The 19,350-nt window shown below is 43.7% G+C and overlaps 2 protein-coding genes across 4 annotated transcripts; both read right to left on the reverse strand.

Moving 5' to 3' along the window:
- Window positions 1-1,861: 1,861 nt before the first annotated feature.
- On the reverse strand, window positions 1,862-12,558 carry ATP6V0E1 (ATPase H+ transporting V0 subunit e1). 2 transcript variants are annotated; one of them, XM_080627004.1, is made up of 5 exons: window positions 12,269-12,558; window positions 10,082-10,129; window positions 5,112-5,239; window positions 3,032-3,134; window positions 1,862-2,508 (listed from the first exon to the last, which is right to left on the reverse strand). In XM_080627004.1, exons 1-3 carry the CDS (start codon window positions 12,370-12,372, stop codon window positions 5,146-5,148), a joined length of 246 nt encoding a protein of 81 aa, XP_080483130.1. In that variant the 5' UTR covers window positions 12,373-12,558; the 3' UTR covers window positions 1,862-2,508; window positions 3,032-3,134; window positions 5,112-5,145. The 2 variants fall into 2 exon arrangements, with proteins under 2 accessions (XP_080483130.1, XP_080483129.1); XM_080627003.1 differs by lacking the exon at window positions 3,032-3,134 and having other exon boundaries at window positions 12,269-12,553.
- A 1,758-nt stretch (window positions 12,559-14,316) lies between these two features.
- RPL26L1 (ribosomal protein L26 like 1) lies at window positions 14,317-18,882 on the reverse strand. Of its 2 annotated transcripts, none has more exons than XM_080626853.1 (4): window positions 18,793-18,882; window positions 17,579-17,751; window positions 17,078-17,218; window positions 14,317-14,488 (listed from the first exon to the last, which is right to left on the reverse strand). In XM_080626853.1, exons 2-4 carry the CDS (start codon window positions 17,744-17,746, stop codon window positions 14,360-14,362), a joined length of 438 nt encoding a protein of 145 aa, XP_080482979.1. In that variant the 5' UTR covers window positions 17,747-17,751; window positions 18,793-18,882; the 3' UTR covers window positions 14,317-14,359. The 2 variants fall into 2 exon arrangements, with proteins under 2 accessions (XP_080482979.1, XP_080482980.1); XM_080626854.1 differs by lacking the exon at window positions 18,793-18,882 and adding an exon at window positions 18,533-18,624.
- Between the last annotated feature and the right edge of the window lie 468 nt (window positions 18,883-19,350).

Raw genomic sequence — 19,350 nt, forward strand, 5'->3', positions numbered from 1 at the left:
CACACTTCACAGCAGTATCCCATGAGGGGCACAAGTGCAGACATTTGAGTTTCCAAAACGATATTAATGTAAGGAGTCAAAAGTATTTGAAATGTCTCCAAGCTGAACACTTGCTCTACCTGCTGCCGATATTTAGGAGTTCAAGATGATGGAGTCAGTTTCTTCAGTCTTCCTTCCCCCAAAGTATCAATACACAGATGAGATCAGACTGATCAGGGCAGACCTGGCTTTTTTATCTATGTCAAGCACCAGCAAATTTCCTTCACCTGTACCTTAACACTTTGTGTTCTGTTGTTGCAGGAACAAGAGGAAACTGTTACCAGCTTGGATACCTGCAGTGTTTGTTAAACACCAGAGTGTGTCTGCTCTGATTTCCTGCAGTCGTGCAAAAAAAGAAGTTACCTGAAGCAGTGTTAATTCCTGGCAGACATGGAGCAGACCATTCTGTAATCACGATGCAGACCGTAGGTCACACAACATTCTGGACAACAAATAACACATTTTTTTCAACTTCTTAGATCATGCTACTACCTGGTATCTGCCCCAGAGAAAATATTAACCAGTTGGACAGAGGAAAGTGTCTTTAGCTGGAAAACACCTAAAGACTGAACTGCGGCTTGTTGGCTCAAGCTTTGTATAGCTCTTTACATTAAATTCACCCACAGTGACACGCACCACATCATCTCTGTTTCACTTCTGTATCTTCTACAAGTGATCCCTTAAAACCTGAAACAGAAAGGTTGTTACAAAAAGTTGTAACACCAATAGGGCTGTTTGTCACCACACAGTTTCTTTTCTGGTGTCTCACTTCAGGGTAAAAGGCAGATAAATACATTTTAAAAACTGGTACATACCCAAAATTGTCAAAAATGTCTTGAAGCACTTCTTCCTCCTCCCATGAGGCCAACATATATTATCCTCCACATACTTCAGAAACACCAACCAACCACCACCTAAGCTTTTATAAGATCTTTTGGTTTCCCACTTTCTTTGGAATTATTTGCCAGACTATAGAGCAACTTCTCACGTAAAGTACGGCTCTCAGTAGTAGGTAACTTGAGGAAAACCCCACTATTCCAGGCCCAGCAGTCGCTCTGCTGCTTTGTATCATAACGGACATGTCTGTACTTCTTCGGCAATTCATGCTGTCCGGTTTTCAACCACTGCAAGTTACAGCATTCTGTCCGGATGTTGGCATTTCCTGTACAGTAACAAGGATTATCCCACTGAACAACTCAACAGCGCTATCCAAAAGTTAAAAAAAAAAAAAAAAGAACCATTCCATTCCATCTTGTACATAAAAATAGAACATGGTAAGAAATAATTGCAGTTTATCTGGCCATGACGTAAGGAGGCAAGAAGTACACATGAAGACTCCTGTGATGCAGCAGTATTTACATACTGTGAAGTGATTCCTTAGCACACAACTTGCTAGATTCAGTCCCAGCTACACAGACTCAGCTAGCATCGAGGAGCCTCAGCAATCTTTCATCTCTGGCCTACACTGCCATGTGCTTTACCAAGCCTGCAATTTCATGTGCAAGTGTCAACCAAGTATAAAACAATTTTGTCTGCTGTTGAATTCAAATTGCTTGTTGCTGTATGTATCCTACAAAAAGGCCAGGGAGTAAATCAATCTCCTATCAAAATTACTATTCACGCTTCATCCAAACTAGTCACGTTACCTCTGCTACCGAGTCCCCCCCAGTATTGGACAATGGGAATTACATGGAGAAGAGGCTCGAGCTAAGGAAGCATTGAATTCTACCTGCAGACCTTCCAGCAAGTTTAAATTGCTGACTTAGTCCTATTTTAGAACTACCTGAGAGGTCTTGATACAGACAGCAAAAGCATCCTCATCTCATCACATGACATGAATTTATTACAGTTTATCCACATCATCTAAAGTTTCCTCAGCTCAACTTTGGATAACTATTGTCTAATTAAACCCACTAAAATGCACACCATAACAGTTAAACATGGCACAAGAACTTTTTGTATAAAGCAGAGATTAGTTTTATTTCCAGGCATGAGAAACTTAAGGCCAAATTTCCCAAGAATACAACCCATTTAAAAGGAGAAATGCCATCAACATGTGGCACCACTGTTCGTCCTCTCCTCATACAGTTTATTGCAGACATTTTAACAATTGCAATCAAGCAGAACAGGGGTGAACAGCACAGCAATACACAACCTAAGGCTTGTAACATATATACAGTCTTCCTGTAGAGTGAGAAAAATGAACAGGAAAGCTATTACCCATAAAAACTTCGGAAATTTTCATCACATGTGAAGTTAACAGACAAAAATTTACAGCACCAAAGAGGAGTATAAACTGCATTAGGCACACTGTTAAGGTATAGTAGGAAAAAATACAGGGCTTTGAACAAGCCACTTGAAGCACAATAGAAAGGTTAAGGCATTAATGAAGGCTTGGTATCCAACCGACTATGTTAAGGGCATCTTTGGGCAGTGGAGTGTTTCATCTGGAGAAAATATCTTCTTTACCTGCAAAGCAAGAGGCAACTTAAATTATTGCTTTCCATGGAGACGACCAATTGAAGACCTGGTAGGTGGCCACAACAATTTCCATTCCACAAACGCACTGAGAAATAGTGAAGAACTGTAGATAATTCACCTGTATGGACCGTCTAGAATAATATCTACTTTCTTGCTTTCTTAACAGTTTCATTTCTTAAGGTACTGCAAGTAGTTACAGTTACATTACAAGCTGCAGAACAACTATTTTCCTAGAAAGTTTTCAGTGCTGTAGCAGCATCCAATCATCTGGATCATGCTTCCTGCACTTAATAGCATGAAGAAAGTTCCTGGTCTGAGAACACAGATTAAATTGACAAATTTGCAGAGAAAAGGTGGTGTTGGGTCACACTGCTTAGAAGAGGCTACAGCCCACAGAACCACAGCTACAGAAGTCTGCATGTGCTTATGTACTGCCATTTAAGCCATTAACTTGATTATGCAGACAAGTCATCTGATACATCATCATCACTTGAATTGGAGGGATACTGACCTAAAAGAAAGGCCGATCTTCTGTAATCTGGCACAGCTCGATCAAGCCAATGTCTGTAGAAGCTCCTCACTAGAATGCTTTCTGTGTGCATTTTCAGCCAGTTCTGTTGGTCAAGTAAAATACGTGCTGGAAAAACACTTCTTAAAAGCCAAAAATAACTGACCAAACATGAAACGGTAGCTATATTTATGGGACTCCATGCAGTGTCAGATGGAGTCTAATTCACAGCTCCTGTCTAGTGAGAAACTCAACAAGAGGCTCTGAGTGCAGAGGTACACAACAGCACAAGACAGGACACTGCAACCTGATCAAGGCAGCCACCTCCTTGCTGCTCAGCGTTCTCAACACAAGAGTAATTCATACAAGATCATGGAGAATGGTATGTCCTGAAACAGCACATTTCTAGCAAGAAAACATAAAATTTAACTAGGATATTTGAAGACTATTATAGGCTTTTACTTTTTTGAATCATTCTGTTTCAAGATGACGAGAACTTTCATTTTATTCCAAAATTAAGGCAATGGTTTAACCTTTGATCTGTCTGATTTCAATCTGCCTCACAGAACACAACAGTGTGTGCTATATAGACCTCAAATTCTCTACTAAGTTAAAAAATGACAGCTCCTCACATAAACTTACTGGCCATCCCACATTAGCTCCCCCTCTTCCTCAGTATATATCTACCTTCAGCTCTCTGGAAAATTCTTCACTGAAAGGGAGAGCAAAACCCTGATTCTTTTATTAGGCAGCTGGAGTCCAAGAGTTGTATCTCATCTCCAGTTTCACCTTGCTGCTTGCAACACACAGATCACTTCAGATCCCAGGCAACTGAATTAAGCTACAGGATTCAGAGATCTGTATGTCCATTACCAGAATACACTGGTCTCTGTTTTAGCTAGCTCATTATATGTTAACACATGAGCAGTGAAAATGTACCCAGGAAATTCAGCTTGTCTGACTTGGCTAATTACAGACCTCAAAGCAGGGCTGAGTCTACCTTTAGCTTCTGCTTGCTGCTTAGAAGAGAAGATACAGACACATACACATGCCAGTCTGACAACACCACAATTCAGATGAAGCTTGCTTTGCAGCAGTGGAGCTTTGCTTCAGGGTAAATGTTCAGGATGCTTTACAGACAGCATTTAACTGAGCTGTAACATCAACTGTCATCTGTCTGTTGCTATTAGACTTCTGTAAACAGAAGTAGTAACAGCAAAGGGGTAGGCAGTTAAACCTAAAAGGACAAAAACCCCTACCCCAAACAGGTGAAAAAATTAGCACATCTAAGTTATTCAGTTACCAGCATAAGAACTAAAATCATGGGTACTTCTTTCCACAGTTATCCTTCATTTGAACCTTCAATTCCAAATGCTTCTGTTCCAAAGAAACCCAAAGTCATCATGGTACTTGTAGTACAAGACTTTGTATTTACTGCAGATCAAGTCAGAAAGCATGCCCAGGAACTGCAACAGCAGCATTCCAATAGCACTACCTAAAGAGCAACAACCAGGCTTGTCTATGATTAAAGTTACACACAGGCTATTATTAAAAAACAAACAAACAAAACCCAAAACCCAAAGCAACATTCATCTGTAAGCTATACTTTGACAGGAGAGAAGAACTACAGTTCTCACTCTGACTTCCCAGATGAATGAAGGCAACTTTACATTGCCTTGGGTATCAGGCCAGGTCTTGGTGAAATGGTCGTAAGCTTAAAGAGAGGTTTAACCATGGTTAAAGTTTAGGAAATCCACTTACGCCAGCTAGTAAAAGACACTCCAGCCTGATTTTCTTTTTATTGGTCAAGAAACATTCTGCTTTCCTTACAAACCCCTGCTTGCTGAACACAGCACCACATGACATGATAGCAGAGAAAAATAACTGGACAAGAATTCAGACCAAGCTTTTCATGGTATCCATTCAAGATTAACATCCAGAAGATGTTTTGTTGCAGCCTATATAAAGGTAGATTTCTCCTGCAAAACAGCTAGCAATTCTGAACACACTGCCTACAACTACTGCTCCATTTCTCCTGAAGCTTTAATGTACCAAAAATATTAATAAATCTGATCATACTCACCTAGTCAAAAGATTTCAGCATAGGACAGGCATCCTTAAGGCCAGTGGTATTTAAGGTACCAGATTGTTTCATTGCTTAACTGCGGCCCAAAGAGAGGGTTGAGTTGAGCCAGAATCGCAATCAGCCAACTGCAAGACACCCCCCCCACCCCAAAAGAGAGAACATCAGCCAAATCACAAAGCTTACAGTAACGGAAAAGCTTGTCAAAAGCACAAGTACTATCAGAGACAAAAAGACTATTTTCAGGAAGGTCTAGTATCAAATCAAAATTTCACCAAAGCTCAAACATAAAGGCCAGGTACCAGCAATGAAGAGCTGGTACCAAATAATTTTGCAACTGAAATGGATTCTCCTGTTCAATTTAAAACAACACAAAACCACCTGACAGCATCTCTCTCATCCTTTTTTTTTTTTTTTTTTTTGACAAGTGTTTTGAGACATCTAAAACTCAGATATCTGTGGGCTCAGAATATAGAAACATAAGAGAGACAACCCTTTTCTCAGTACCTTTGAAACATCCTTTAAACAAAACCATTTCATAAACATTCTCTCTCATTTGCTCTTATATTCACAGTGTATGACAATCTACCCTTGCAGACGTAGTATATTTTTCATCAGAGACTGAACAAATGTGAATTTAAACCTGGCACAGAGGTCAAGAAACAGAGACCCAAAGCAAAAGGGTGCAATGCTACAGGAACACACAAACAAACCCACAACAAGAAAACCAATACGACAACACTGCCAAATCATCAGCAACAGCAGCCCTGTCATCAGAGCAGTTCACAAACTAATACTGCAGAAGCATAGCCAGAACAGAGAACAAGAGGAATGTAGTCTGTGGAAAATATCCAGGAAAACTAAACAGAAATAAATATCCCACTGTTAAAATATATATTTGCTCTGTAAATATTACAGGATTTGGAAAAAGCAATGGATGCTTCCATGGATTTAAATCTATGCTAAATACTAACTATACAAACACATTTAGTGAACACACTGGCTCATCTGTCTGCTATTTCTAGAATGCTTTGTAAGGAGGAGAAAAAGCAGAGCAGCTTTGTAACGGGAGCTGCCACAAATGTATCAGAGTGCTTAGGCAGTCACGGAAAATTCCACACAAACCTTGATGCTCTGACCAGCAAATGAAGTGCAGGTCGGCTGTAAAATGCCCAGGGCAGCCAGGGGCAAAAGACTTAAAGAAAACACTTCAATCCTCTTACAATTTACAAATATTTATTTCCAATGCCGCTTTCAGTTTCACACGGAGTAGGACTTGCTACAATGATGTGCTGAGCCTGCAGCCCTCTTATCAGTCCTGCAAGCCTTGAAATACACAGCAGGCTCTACAGAGCAATTAAATCATCAGCAAGACACCACCAGGAGCAGTCAACCTAAAGGTTATTGGCATGTTTCTAGTTTGCTATCCAAAGTGATGATAACAATGTCTTTTGAAAGCACCTTAATCATGATGTTACATTTACTTAAGGGAAAAGCAAACCAGCTCTTAAAAATATCATGGCATTTATTTTGCAAGGGGGTTAATTTTCAGATACAAAAGACAGATAGAAGGGTGCCAGAGCACTGTACCATCTGCCTTTAGCATCCTGAACTAACAGAAGTGGGAGGAGGGTAGGAACACTAAAAGCCTGCTAAAGCACATTATTCTCTCACTGCACGGAAGGAAGGAACTCTATGTACAAATATCTCACCTCTCTGCTCCCTAAGTTCAGCTCCAGCATGGCTGTCAACTAAATGAGCTGGAAGCACATTGAAAACATCAATGTGTTCCAGTCGTGTAACCATGCTTTAGGCAATCACTGTGCAGTTTTTAAAAGCTGTTTTTTGGGACCATGCTGGATATCCAAGCTCCGAGCCACACTAAAATTCCAGGTCAACAGTATATTCCTTCTTCCTGCTCTGCTAGGGCCTAAAAATTCAAAACAGTAGTTATGCAGTGAACTCTACAACTGCCTTGTATTCAAGGTAAGTCATGAAAAAGCTTTTGCCTAAGTGATGCTGCATTATACAATGTTCTATCATGACAATGCAAAACAAAGCAAGCCTCTGCATCGAATGTGTAATGCTCTAGAGCTGCTAAAATCAAATACAGCATTCGAGCCACCCACAGGTCCTTAAATTCTACCAGATACCACTTACAACACTTAGTGTTAATTACCCAGCTCAGACAAGGAAATTAAAGTCCCTTATGTTCTACCAGGAAGATTGTTTAAAAGGTCTTTCTACCATAACTGCCATCTGTCTATGCTGCATATTACAAATTAAGGTCCTGCTATCTCTGTTTAAATGTCATTTTGGGCAACTGTACTTTAATCCTTTCAGAATCATCAGTAAATACCATTTTTCAAGCACCCTGTACTCTTTTAGGACATCATGGTTCTGTTTCAGGAACTGCTTTGGAAACATCAAAATAGATTTAAACTTTGACAATATCTTAAAACATGGTGTAACCTGTAATTTCCGCAGCAGTAACTCCTTATCCTTTGCCTTATACTTTATCAGGTTCCTGAGGCTCATGTATTCTTCCTCAAAAGGCTGCTGGGTACAATATCTGTACACAAACAATGCACTGACCCATGCAAATTTTTCCATAGGACAACCAAATTAACACCGTGTGATCAATATGGTTATTCAGAATGATCACTGCTAAATCTAAACACAGAAGAAAGAGCTTTAAATTGAAATGTGCTTTATTTCAAATTCAGTTAACACAAATTCAGTTTGATGCAAATCAATTTGTCAGACAAGTGGTGTTTAATGAAGACAGGAAATGCTTTTTCCTTCTTTTCAACCCTAAAGGTAACTCAGAGTACGAAAGCAGGTCTAGCAGAGTTTTGAACAATTCTACAAAAGAGGTAGATAACAGCATCAGCCACCTACTAAGGACACAAATAAAGCTGACCATATCTGGGACAACACAAGTTATTTTAACCCTAACGTATCTAACAAAGAATCCTCAGAAACCATTGTTTCAGGCTTCCCTCAAAACTAGTATGAAAAATTGATTTCTCTTTAGTCACATGAATTAAGGTCTGAAAAATTTTCAGAAAATTTCCTGAAAGAGGTAAAGAATATGGGAAGAACAAACTGACAAACACTTGAATAAACCAGAGGAAAGAAAGGTTAGACCAGATGATCTTTTGAGGTGCTTTCCAACCAGGGCTGTTCTCTGATTTTATACAGAATTCAGGGGAGGAAATAAAAACTCTGCAATGAGGCAAATTCTGTCTTGGAACATGAGAAGAAAAACCTGCTTTTTCTAGCAAACAGAGACTATATATGTAATTTATGTGGTTGGGTGTAACTACTGATGGTTTAGAACATTGTGTTGCTTCTCTTTTTCGAGACGTAACTGGCCAAAGCCAAAGGGAATACAGAAAACGAGTCAGAGCTCACAAGATTACAAAAGAAACCCCTCACTGGACATGCAAGAATGGATTATAATTCATGTCAATGACACTAGATTTACCATAGGTTTGTTTCAGTACAAAAATCATTAAACTTAAAAGTGAAACACCACTGTACATTTGAAGAGTTCACGGCATTCAGACAAGAAATTCTACAACAAATACATTTCACATCATAATCCAGATGATTCTGCAGATGCCACGTGGCCTTGACTTCAAGGAAATTATCCTTCTTCAACCAATAAGGAAAACAAACCCTGAGCTTTGAGGATTTTAGAAGAGTAGAGCATTATTTTTTTTAAAATGCAAAGTAGGGAGAACTTAAACAAAACCAAAACAAACCCCCAAAAACCAAACTTTATATGCAGTTAAGGAGGCCTTCATACCCCTGAGATTCTCAAATTCCGATCCCAAATTCAAGCTGTCGGCACAACAAATCTCTTCAAGCTTCTACATCTGTTCAATACTGCATAGATACAAAATACAGAACCAAATTTGCTATACTTCTAAATCATCCAATAAAATGATTTAAGACTTCATGTGTCATATACTCAAACAAAAACAAAATAGGCCTAAACTGCATAAAATTTGAGTATCACATTATTAATCTAAATCAAACCTGCATAAGCCTGTGGCACAAGCTAACCCAACATGGAGCCAAACAGGCCTCTCCTGGAACATACCAACACTGATAACATGGCTTTTGACTGCCAGTTCCTAAGAATGACTTTTAAGATTAGAGATGCATTTCTCTAAATATTCATGTTAAGCTCCTTAGAATAGCATAAATAACACCTAAATACTTCAGGAAAGTACAAATACCACTCAGGTTCAAAAGGAACTCTGAATAATGATTTTATTACAAGTTAATCTTAAAGATCTAACCAGACTTTTTGTTATTTTTACTAATTCTCTTACAGAAAAGCAGCAGCCTGAAAATATACCATACATTTAAACAGAAATGGTCTTAACACAGCAAAGCATACAAGTCTGTCACAAAAACTGTCATATACAAAAACCACACATCTAAGTTTTTCCACCCACTGCCCTACCAGATTTGGAGAATATATTCAACAAACTAAGTGAAGCAAAACTCATCAGTAGGTTTAAATTAATATCACCTCATAAATAAGTGTAACTTAGACAAAACAAAAAAGGCATAAAGTCATCACTGTACTGCGAATCAGAAAACTTGTGGAACTGACAAACTGCCATTACACCTGTGAGTGAACAAGCCAGTGAACCAAAAAGGAGCAACATCAGGTCAACACAGAACACAATTCAACAGTTAAATGTCAGAGGACAACAAAAGGAATTCAGGTTTGTTTTCATTCAGTGTCTTCCTTCAGGAAAATGTTTACTTCAGGATGCTGAAGGTTTTTAGAACTAAGAATTCCAAGACCTGTCAAAGAATACCATTGTGTATAAATCTGTGACACATTTGAAAAGCTGCTTCCTAATGTCTTGAGGATATAAAAAAGGAACTTTTGATTACCTCAGAACTGTGCCTTGGTTAAGAGGTAAGACATTATTTATACTTACAACAGGTAACAGCAAACAGCACATGTCACCAGCATTGTGTTGATAACACTGCAAAAAGGAAGGAGAGAAACATCTGATTAGGTGTCATGTTATGACTGACCACAAGATACACTGGAAAAAAAGCCCAGCAAACAACTTCAACTTTGATCATGTGGAAGGTGACTCAACACAAGCATTCCAGCTTCTTCCAGCTGAATAATTTGCAGAGGCACAGCTAAGGCTCTGCAGAAGAGCTGACACAGCTCTGACAAACAGAAGTATACAGCTATATTTAACAAAAATCACTCCAAAGAGGAGCAAAATCTTATACCTGCAGTGTTCTCACCCAAGTTCCTAGTCAATTCCACCAGCAAGTTAATAAACTATTGAAGCTGGATGTTGTAACACTAACAGTAAACAATAAACATGTTCTCCTTACAAAACTGCAAAATTCGCCTAACAGAAAATTTCAGTATAAAAATAAATATTTTAATTTTATATCATGAGTGGGGGGTTTGCAGGCAGAATATAAAAAACCTGAACTACAAGATTTTCCTTTCTTGCTGAAAGGAAACTGTATCAGAAACCATTATTAAGCTAAAAAGAAGCAAGAACCAAGCAGCTCTTGAAACTGAAAATGGTAAAATGACATTGTACACACATGACTTTGAAATATGAGGAAATGACATTTCCCAACAGCAAGTGATTTATGCAACTACTGGAACTTAGTAGCAAAGTAGAAGAGGTTTGCTTATTTGGGCTTTTTCTAATTATAAAAAGGGGTTTCACTCTACGTATTTCCTTCCCCAAACCAAGGTACAAAACCTCATGCCAGGTTAGCTCTTTCCAACTCTTTTGTGACATGGGTAACATTTAACATTTTTCATCTCTCAATACACACCCACCTTATCCACTTTAAAACGAACATTACAAAGCTAACATAGCCTTGGATTAAGCTCCAGGAACCCATCCTTTCCAGGGAGTCCCAAAGACACTGTTTGGGAGCCTTAACCTGCCAATGTGAATTCTTAGGTCAGCTAAAGTCTCCATTAACTTCTTTTGTTAGAAAAAGAACAACTGTATTCAGAAACAGGCTTTGTGTAAAGCGTTTTGGGGTTTTCTTTGCTGTTGTTTTGCTACATGCTATAGAATGTAGCAGTGCTCTGTATCATATTTGTTAAACCAAGCACATTTTGGCATAACTACAGAACATCTGTTGGTGACCCACGTACTTTAAGGACATGCCTGGAAGTCGTATTTCCAAGGTATTTCTGAGGACACGCAAGTTTTCAGGCACAAAACACCCTCCGGGTTTGACATGGAGGCAGCAAATACCAGAGCTGCATAGAACTTAAGGAAAATTCCTTCGAGTTTAGACAAACAACTAAGAGAAAAGACAGTTGGTACCTGTGGAGCAGAGGGGGTGTCAGAGAGAGGAAGAAAGATTAAGAAGTCATTATCTCCTAGGGAAAAGAGAAAGACAAAAACTTGTCTACTTTTTAATCTGAGCAGCTATGACCAATGCAGGAAAAACATCTGCTTAAATGCCCCCGCTTTTGTCCTCAGGCCACCAACATACATTTAAACACACAAAGGAGATCTACTACAGCAACTTTTTCACCCTTATCCAGTGCGAAACTAGATGGTGAAGTAAGTTAGAGAAGGTCAAGTAAGGAAACTAAAAGGAAGTCATTGCTCAAACACCAACTGAACATTAGACGGCCTCACCACAGGACGCCGTGTATGCGGATGTTTACAGGGCTTGAAGAGAAAACTCAACACCGTAACGGATTACTAAGGAACGGAGACACCGCTCCTGGCTCCGGCCTTCCCCGCGGGCTGGAGCCCGGCTGGCACAGGCTCCTGGGCCGGCCCGCCCGCCCGCCCTCCGCGCTGCGCCAGCGACCGGGAGCCCGCAGGAGCACTGCGGCAGGAGGCGGCGGCTCCCCGCCCGGCAGACACGGCGCTGCGGGCCTCCGCGGCGAGGGAAAGGGGAACCCAAGCGAGCCGAAGCCGCAAGGCCGCTGCTGCCCGGCAGGCCCGCAAGGGCACGGCGCGCCTCCGCCAGGCCGCCGCCTCGGGGTGCGGGCTCGCCTCCTCCCGGGGGCCTCCTCACACACTGCCCCGCTCCCCACGCCTGAGGGGAAGAGGCGGGCAGGGGATCGCTGAGCCCCTCAGTGCGACCCCGGCCTCCCCTCAGTCACTCACCCTCGGTTAGGCCCCTTGGGTATGAGCCACGGCAGGACGCCTCCGACCACTCCCCAGAAAACGCTCATGACGATGATGGGCACCGTGAGGCCACCGTACGCCATGGCCGGGCCGGCGGCGGAGGGAAGCGGCTCCGAACGACCCGGCGCGGCGCCTCCCCACCTCTTCCTCACGGCCGGCCGCAGCGCCCAGCCCCGCCGCCTGCACCAATCAGCGCCCAGTACGTCACCGGAGCCCGGCGGGCGGTGCCGCACCTGGCGGCGCGACGGCGCTGTGGGACCGGACCTCGGCGGGCGGACCAACCCGGGCCCCGCGGAGCGGAAAGGAGCTGTCCGAGCAAGGGCGGAGCTCCTCCCGGGACAAGCGCTGGCTTCGAGCTCGTTGGTGACTGGGAAGAGGGAGAAGCCTCCGGGCGGAGGGCGCGGTGCCGCGGGCAGGGCGCGGGAGGAGCAGCGGAGCCGAAGGACGCGCACAGTTCACTGGCACAAATGAAGAGAAACATCCATCAGCAGCATGCGCGCTCGCATGGGCTGCGGGGGTACTTAAAAGCTCTGAACAGGCATAAAAGTGACGCTGAAAGGCTCAAGCAGCCTTCGCGTTACTGCCTATAAATGGCTTCAGAAGTGCACGTGTGGTCCTGGGGCACAGCAAGCTCAGTGCGAGTGAACAGGGCTGCTGCGGCAAAGCAAGCCAACGTCAAGGGCATCACCAGCAGAGATAAAGATGTCATTGTCCCACTCAGTGCTGGTCAGGCCACACCTGGAATACTGTGCTCAGGTTTGGTCCCCATTATACAAAAAGCGGGCAGGCTGGAAGGGACCCAGAGAAGGGCCATAACGATGATCCAAGGACTGGGATGTGTGTGAGGAAAGCCTGAAAGCTGGGCTAGTTCAACCCTGAGAAAAGGCAGCTCAGGGGAAACCTCATCACCATGTTCCAGTATTTAAAAGGTGGCTACAAAGAAGATTGAGACTCCCTTTTTACAGATGGCCACATGGAAAAGATGAGGGCTCATGGCACAAGTTACTCCTGGGGAGATTCCGGCTGAATAGAAGAGGAAACTTTTTCATAATGAGCACAATCAGCCATTGAAATAATCTCCCCTGGGAAGTGGCAGATTCCTCACTACTGGACACTCATATGATTCAGCTGGACAGGGTGCTGGGACACCTAGTCTAGGCTTTGCGTAGGAACCACGATACTTAAGGTCTCTTCCAACCTGGAATTCTGATTTTTCTCAATCCTCAGCATCCCTGTTTTCAAAGTAGTGTGATTCAGCAGGAGCTGGCTTGCTTTCCCTCTGTACCAGCAATTAAGAGGGCTGTTCACTAAGCCAGTAAATTCACTTAACTTCAGGGCAGTTTTCAGCACACTGTAGCAGCTCTCAATTATGTGTATAAAGTACTAAACCCCCTAATTTCCTCTTACAGAAAAGTGCATCCAAAACAGTGTTAGCAGCAGCACTGAGCCCGCTTTCACTCTTACCTTTGTCAAACCAGGCAGCTCTGCTGTACAGCACTGGTGAGGTAAAGCCCTGTCCTTAAGCTCCAGCTCAATCCAAGAGCCCAAGACATCGTACAGCAAATTCAGTGTTATGTCTGGCCACAGTGTGCCTGGTGAACCTCTAAAATGTCATCTCTAACGTCAAATTCATAAAACAGTTGAAAACCCCCACATAATTTAAGAGGGTTACAGGAGATTCATGGAAAGAAATAGCTTACTTTAAATGCCTGGTAAAATATTCAATATATATGGTGCACAGAACGAACACATTCATTTAAAACCATGAACCCATCTAAGTAAGTGTTAAAGATCAGTGGAAGAGACAGAAGCACAACGGTCATTAGATGCACATTTCAGAACTCCACTACTCTAACATTGGTTGAAACATTCCTTATGGAGAAAGAGTTTTTAGTTTCTTAAAAGAAAACTTTCTTGATTTAGTGGAAGTATTTTTTATATAGCCAACATCAAAACATGAGAATGAACATTTAAACACAAACCAGACATACTATATAAAGACTTTCTGAAGAAGACACAACAATAGGTTTAAATTTTAGCAGTTCTTTAATGGTTTCAATAGGAAATAATCTATTCTTGCATCTTTTCGATTGTTTCTTCCTTGTATTTGCCCTTCTCCTTGCCAACCTGGCGGGATTTTGCTTTACGCTCCAAGATCTTTTTGCGATCTTTGTCCAGTTTTAGCCTGGTGATCACCACCTACAGAAAGGACAAATAATTTAGTGTCACTTCAGCGTTGAAGCACAGCAACCTGACAGAGCTGTGGTAACACAGCACGGTCCCAGAAAGTCAGCCCTGGCACACAAGTGCTATTTCCACAGAGCATCTCATTTGATCCAGGTAGGACTGAGGTACTGAATTGCCACCGTATGTCAGAGAATCATAGAACAGTTAGGGTTGGAAAGGACCTTAAGATCATCCAGTTCCAATGCCCCTGCCATAGACAGGGACACCTCACACTAAACCATGTCACCCAAGGCTTTGTCCAACCTGGCCTTGAACACCACCAGGGACAACTTCCCTGGGCAACCCAAGGGTGCCTCACCACCCTCTCAGTAAAGAATTTCTTCCTTATATCCAACCTAAACTTCCCCTGTTTAAGTTTTAACCCGTTACCCCTTGTCCTATCACTACAGTCCCTAATGAAGAATCCCTCCCCAGCATCCTTACAGGCCCCCTTCAGATACTGGAAGGCTGCTATGAGGTCTCCACGCAGCCTTCTCTTCTCCAGGCTGAACAGCCCCAACTTTCCCCACCTGTCTTCATATGGCAAGTGCTCCAGTCCCCTGATGATCCTCGTGGCCCTCCTCTGGACTTGTTCCAACAGTTCCATGTCCTTTTTATGTTGAGGACACCAGAACTGCACACAATACTGCAAGTGAGGTCTCACGAGAGCAGAGTAGAGGGGCAGGATCACCTCCTTCGACCTGCTGGTCACGCTCCTCTTGATACAGCCAAGGATACAGTTGGCTTTCCGGGCTGTGAGTGCACACTGAAGCCAGCTCATGTTCAGTTTCTCATCAACCAACACCCCCAAGTCCTTCTCTGCAGGGCTGCTCTGAATCTCTTCTCTGCCTAACCTGTAGCTGTGCCTGGGATTGCTCTGATCCAGGTGTAGGACTTTGCACTTGGCATGGTTAGACTTCATAAGGTTGGCATCAGCCCACCTCACAAGCGTGTATGTCACAACTGTCCCAGGTACACTCAGGGATCAGGGTCTGTGGATAGCTGCTTTTGACACACAGCCAAATGCACAAACTGAAGAGCAGCCAGATCTCCATTAACTACATAATAATTACTTTGAAGTAAATCTCATTTCCATTACGCTGCTCAAGCATCCACCTGAAAAGCAGTACAGTGAATCCCACCACCACAAAAGCAAGTAATGGACCACTATTTTAATTCCTCCATGTTTTAAATAGTATTACGTAAATTTTGGAACACTGGAAAGCCATGCTGCTGTTGCTGGCTGTTAGCATCTCACTGCCGTACTGGCTGAACAGCCAATATATCTGCGTGAACTACAGGCCACAGCAGAAGTCCATGCACCACAGTGACTCATGGAAAGACAGATATGAGGTGGCCAGGCAATTATCAAGTGCTACTAACAAGGACACATCAAAGATAAACTGCACAGACCATTTGCTACCACAGCCTCAGTGGTTTTCTAACGAAGCCTAATTTTTGGTCTTCAGTGTTTCCTGTGCCCCCTCAAATTGCCAAAGATATAAATGTGCTGATATTACTGAAAGGAGTACCTTAAAATCCAACTGACAACCAAATCCCAGATAAACCATATAAACTGCAGCAGGCCTGCACATTCCTCCTCAATTCCATTGTGCATGTAGGTATCTCATAATTGGTATGAATTCCTACCTCTTTACCTAAGAGAGGTAAAAACTGTTCATCCACCCCACTGCATTCTTCTGTTCCTTTTGCATTAATAACCAGAATCTTTAAAATCTGATTCCCAATTAGAGACAACTTCACAGAAATACAGGACCAGCACAGAAGTCCTTCACTGCTATTTACCACACAAGCAATATGCATACTGGCTTCACTGCAATGTCACCTTGTCCATCAAATGTTATTACTGCACACAAGCCATTATGTTGTTTTCGAATGAGCCTGCTCTCCCTCTGCTGAACATACCAACCATTTAGATCGGAAAACCTGTTACAACTGGATTTCTTCCACAAACACTTCAGTACATGTCCCCACAAGGCAAGGCTGAAGCAGACTGATTTCATCTGCTTCAAACCAGGTTTTGGCTAGTTGTTCTGCTTAATCTGAAATGTTTCCCTACTATGATCCAAACAGGCTTTGCCTGGTTTTAATGAACTCTAAACATGTTAAATGGCTTCAGGCTAAAACCAGATTCAGAACTTCGATCAAAATAGCACACAAGAACAAATCACGATTCTGAGCATCAATCCAAACATTTCTAACACCTCCTTAACCAGTGCAAATGCCATGTAGTAAAGATGAAGGATTGTTCTAAATGATCCATTTTGTGCTTTAAAAATACCAAGCTCTGCAAAGTATTTAGCAAGACTCTAAAGTCTGTAGTGGCATCTCCACCAAATGAGACCTAGAAACACCAAGGAGTTCTTCTTCACTTCTCTACTATCATGGCATCGTTTTCCTCGTTTATTATCCCCCACTGCTGGAGTATCTCCATCCATTACTTCACAAGCCATGACAAGGTTTGACTCCTGCCAGCAGCAGCATCTTCCTTTGCCAGCAAGGTCTCCTCATGCATTTCAGATCCCATGTCATGCACTGTACCTTGCTGGGATGGATCCCCACGTGGACAGTTGTGCCGTTCGCCTTCTCCCGCTGAACACGTTCAATGTAGATGACGTATTTCTTCCTGTACACTTGGACCACCTTGCCAATCTGCTGTCCTTTGTAGTGTCCCCGCACAACCTGAGCACAACACAGGAAGCATCCCTTACAATTACCACATCTACTTATCCCAACAAGAAACCAAAACTGCACAGGTTAAAATCCCAACTCTGCTCTTCATATACACGTGCCACAAAGACATCAATTAATGGACAATTTCAGCAATTACTAAAATGGAAAAATATAATGTGCTCCTTGTATGTTCCTTGTCACTGATGTGACCTCAACAGCCCAAGTCTATGATACAAAACTCATGGCACAGCTCCAGCATCAACGTGAATTTGCCCAGCCCTTCCCTTTCACACAGGCTATATATGAAAACTAAACCAGCCAGAAGTTCACGTGTGCTGGTATAATTCAAAAGACAGACAGTGCATGTACCTGGACTTCATCATCCTTTCGAATGGGCATAGAGCGGACGTTGTATTTCTGCCGCAGCTCCTTGGAGAGAGGGGAGGACATTATTTTTCTCCGAATGTGAGAAGGGGCATTGAAGTGACGCTTGCGGTTCTTGCTGCGGTCTGAGGTCACAAACGGATTGAACTTCATTTTGGCTGCAGAAAGAAAACCAATAGTTTGAGAACTTACAAGCACTGCTCTATTACCTACCCACACAAACTATGCTAGCACGTAAAAAAAAGCAATTTTAACTTTTTTAACTGTTTTGAATCGTACTCCCAATTAAGACACCTTACACAGCGGGATTCAAGTAAGGTTTAAACCTCTTCCTTGATAGACAATGACCCTGTGGTTGACAGATGGGCTACAGACGTGCACATCAGACCGTTCTTCCTATTTCAAAGCTCACTGTTCTCACAAATCAGGACATCTGACTGACAAGTCTTAATTGTGCACTGTAGCACAGGCCAGCTTCATTAATAGAGCAAACGTGTATTTTGGACTCTGAGTGAGAGGGAGCTCGTAGTGCTCAGGGATCTCCTATAAAAGCACACCACCAGACAAGTGCATACAACAGATCAGGAAATGCAGAACGCTTTTGGCCTTCTCCAAATCTTAACAACCGCACAGCAAGACTGTCTGTCATGGTGTAATTCATCCTGACAAAGGCATGTCCATTAAGCGACACTTCTGCTTAACTCCACCTCCTGTGCAGGCAGGTGAGGCTGTGCATCAAGCCAGGGCACGCCACAAGCTTAAGACCACACTCTGCCTGAGCTGTATTAACCAAATAACCCATTGCCAGAGAGCAGGCCAGAGCAGCGGGAGCTCTCTCCGGAGTCCGAGCCCCACGGGGCACCCCCGAAGGCAGCTCGGGGCAGGCCTGCAGCCACCCCTGCAGCCACACTCCGGGGCCGGGATCCTACACCGGCTTACCCACCGCCTCTGCCCGAGACACGCTCCCACCCTCAGGGCAGATCCGCCTCAGGGCCGGCGAGCCCGGGCCACCCCCGTTGCCCCCTCCAAGCAGCCAGCAGCGCCGAGCCGGTCCACGTCCCCCCCAAAACCCCTGGCCCGCGGCCCTTCCCGCTTCCCCCGGACAGCCCCCGCCGCGCCACGGCCAGCGGGGCACAGCGCAGGGCCGCTCCGCGCAGGATGGCAGCGGATGTGAACAGGCCGCACCGGGCCACCCTTACCCAGCTGCCGCCGCCGCCACAGTCACCCGGAAAAAGGAAGCCGGCCCGCTTCCGCCGCCACTAGCGCCCGCAGGGGTCTCGCGAGACCAGCGCGCCCAGCTGCGGCCGCCGGCTCCCCCTGGTGTCCGGAGGTCACAGCTGCTCCAGCCCTGCTCCTGCATCCTTTCTGCCACCGTGCCTGGATCGGAGCGATTCATTCCTCCCCGGCCGTGGACGATGACAGAAGCCTCCAGGCAGCTTCCTCCCGCTGCCGGCCCAGTAGATTCGGTGCTGCTAAATCCTGTCAGGACACAGATGAATTTATTCTCAAGGAAAATCATTTCTGGTGGAGGTGGTGTTGGTCGATATGAACCAAGCAGTGGGGTCAGCAGCAGTAGACACTGGGTTTTGGTTTATATGGAAGGGTTTGCATAGTGTTGAGTTGCTGCAGAGTGAGAGCTAGACAAACGCCTGTCCCAGTGTCTTGACTACAGATAGAGCCAGGAACCTTCAGCACCACCCTGGCACTGCTGGACATCCAGGTTCCAAAATGTTTTTGAGGTTCATTTGGAACAGGGT

The sequence above is a fragment of the Psittacula echo genome, assembly GCF_963264785.1.
Source record: "Psittacula echo genome assembly, chromosome: 11".
NCBI lineage: Eukaryota > Metazoa > Chordata > Aves > Psittaciformes > Psittacidae > Psittacula > Psittacula echo.

Coding starts and splice junctions, on each gene's coding strand:
- ATP6V0E1 (XM_080627004.1), bottom strand. CDS start 12,372: ATGGCGTACGGTGGCCTCACGGTGCCCATCATCGTCATGAGCGTTTTC. Junction 10,130..12,268: donor CCCAAGGGGCCTAACCGAGG/GTGAGTGACTGA, acceptor TCCTTTTTGCAG/TGTTATCAACACAATGCTGG. Junction 5,240..10,081: donor GCTGTTTGCTGTTACCTGTT/GTAAGTATAAAT, acceptor GGTGTCTTGCAG/TTGGCTGATTGCGATTCTGG.
- RPL26L1 (XM_080626853.1), bottom strand. CDS start 17,746: ATGAAGTTCAATCCGTTTGTGACCTCAGACCGCAGCAAGAACCGCAAG. Junction 17,219..17,578: donor GAAAGGATGATGAAGTCCAG/GTACATGCACTG, acceptor TGTTGTGCTCAG/GTTGTGCGGGGACACTACAA. Junction 14,489..17,077: donor TGGGGATCCATCCCAGCAAG/GTACAGTGCATG, acceptor TCCTTTCTGTAG/GTGGTGATCACCAGGCTAAA.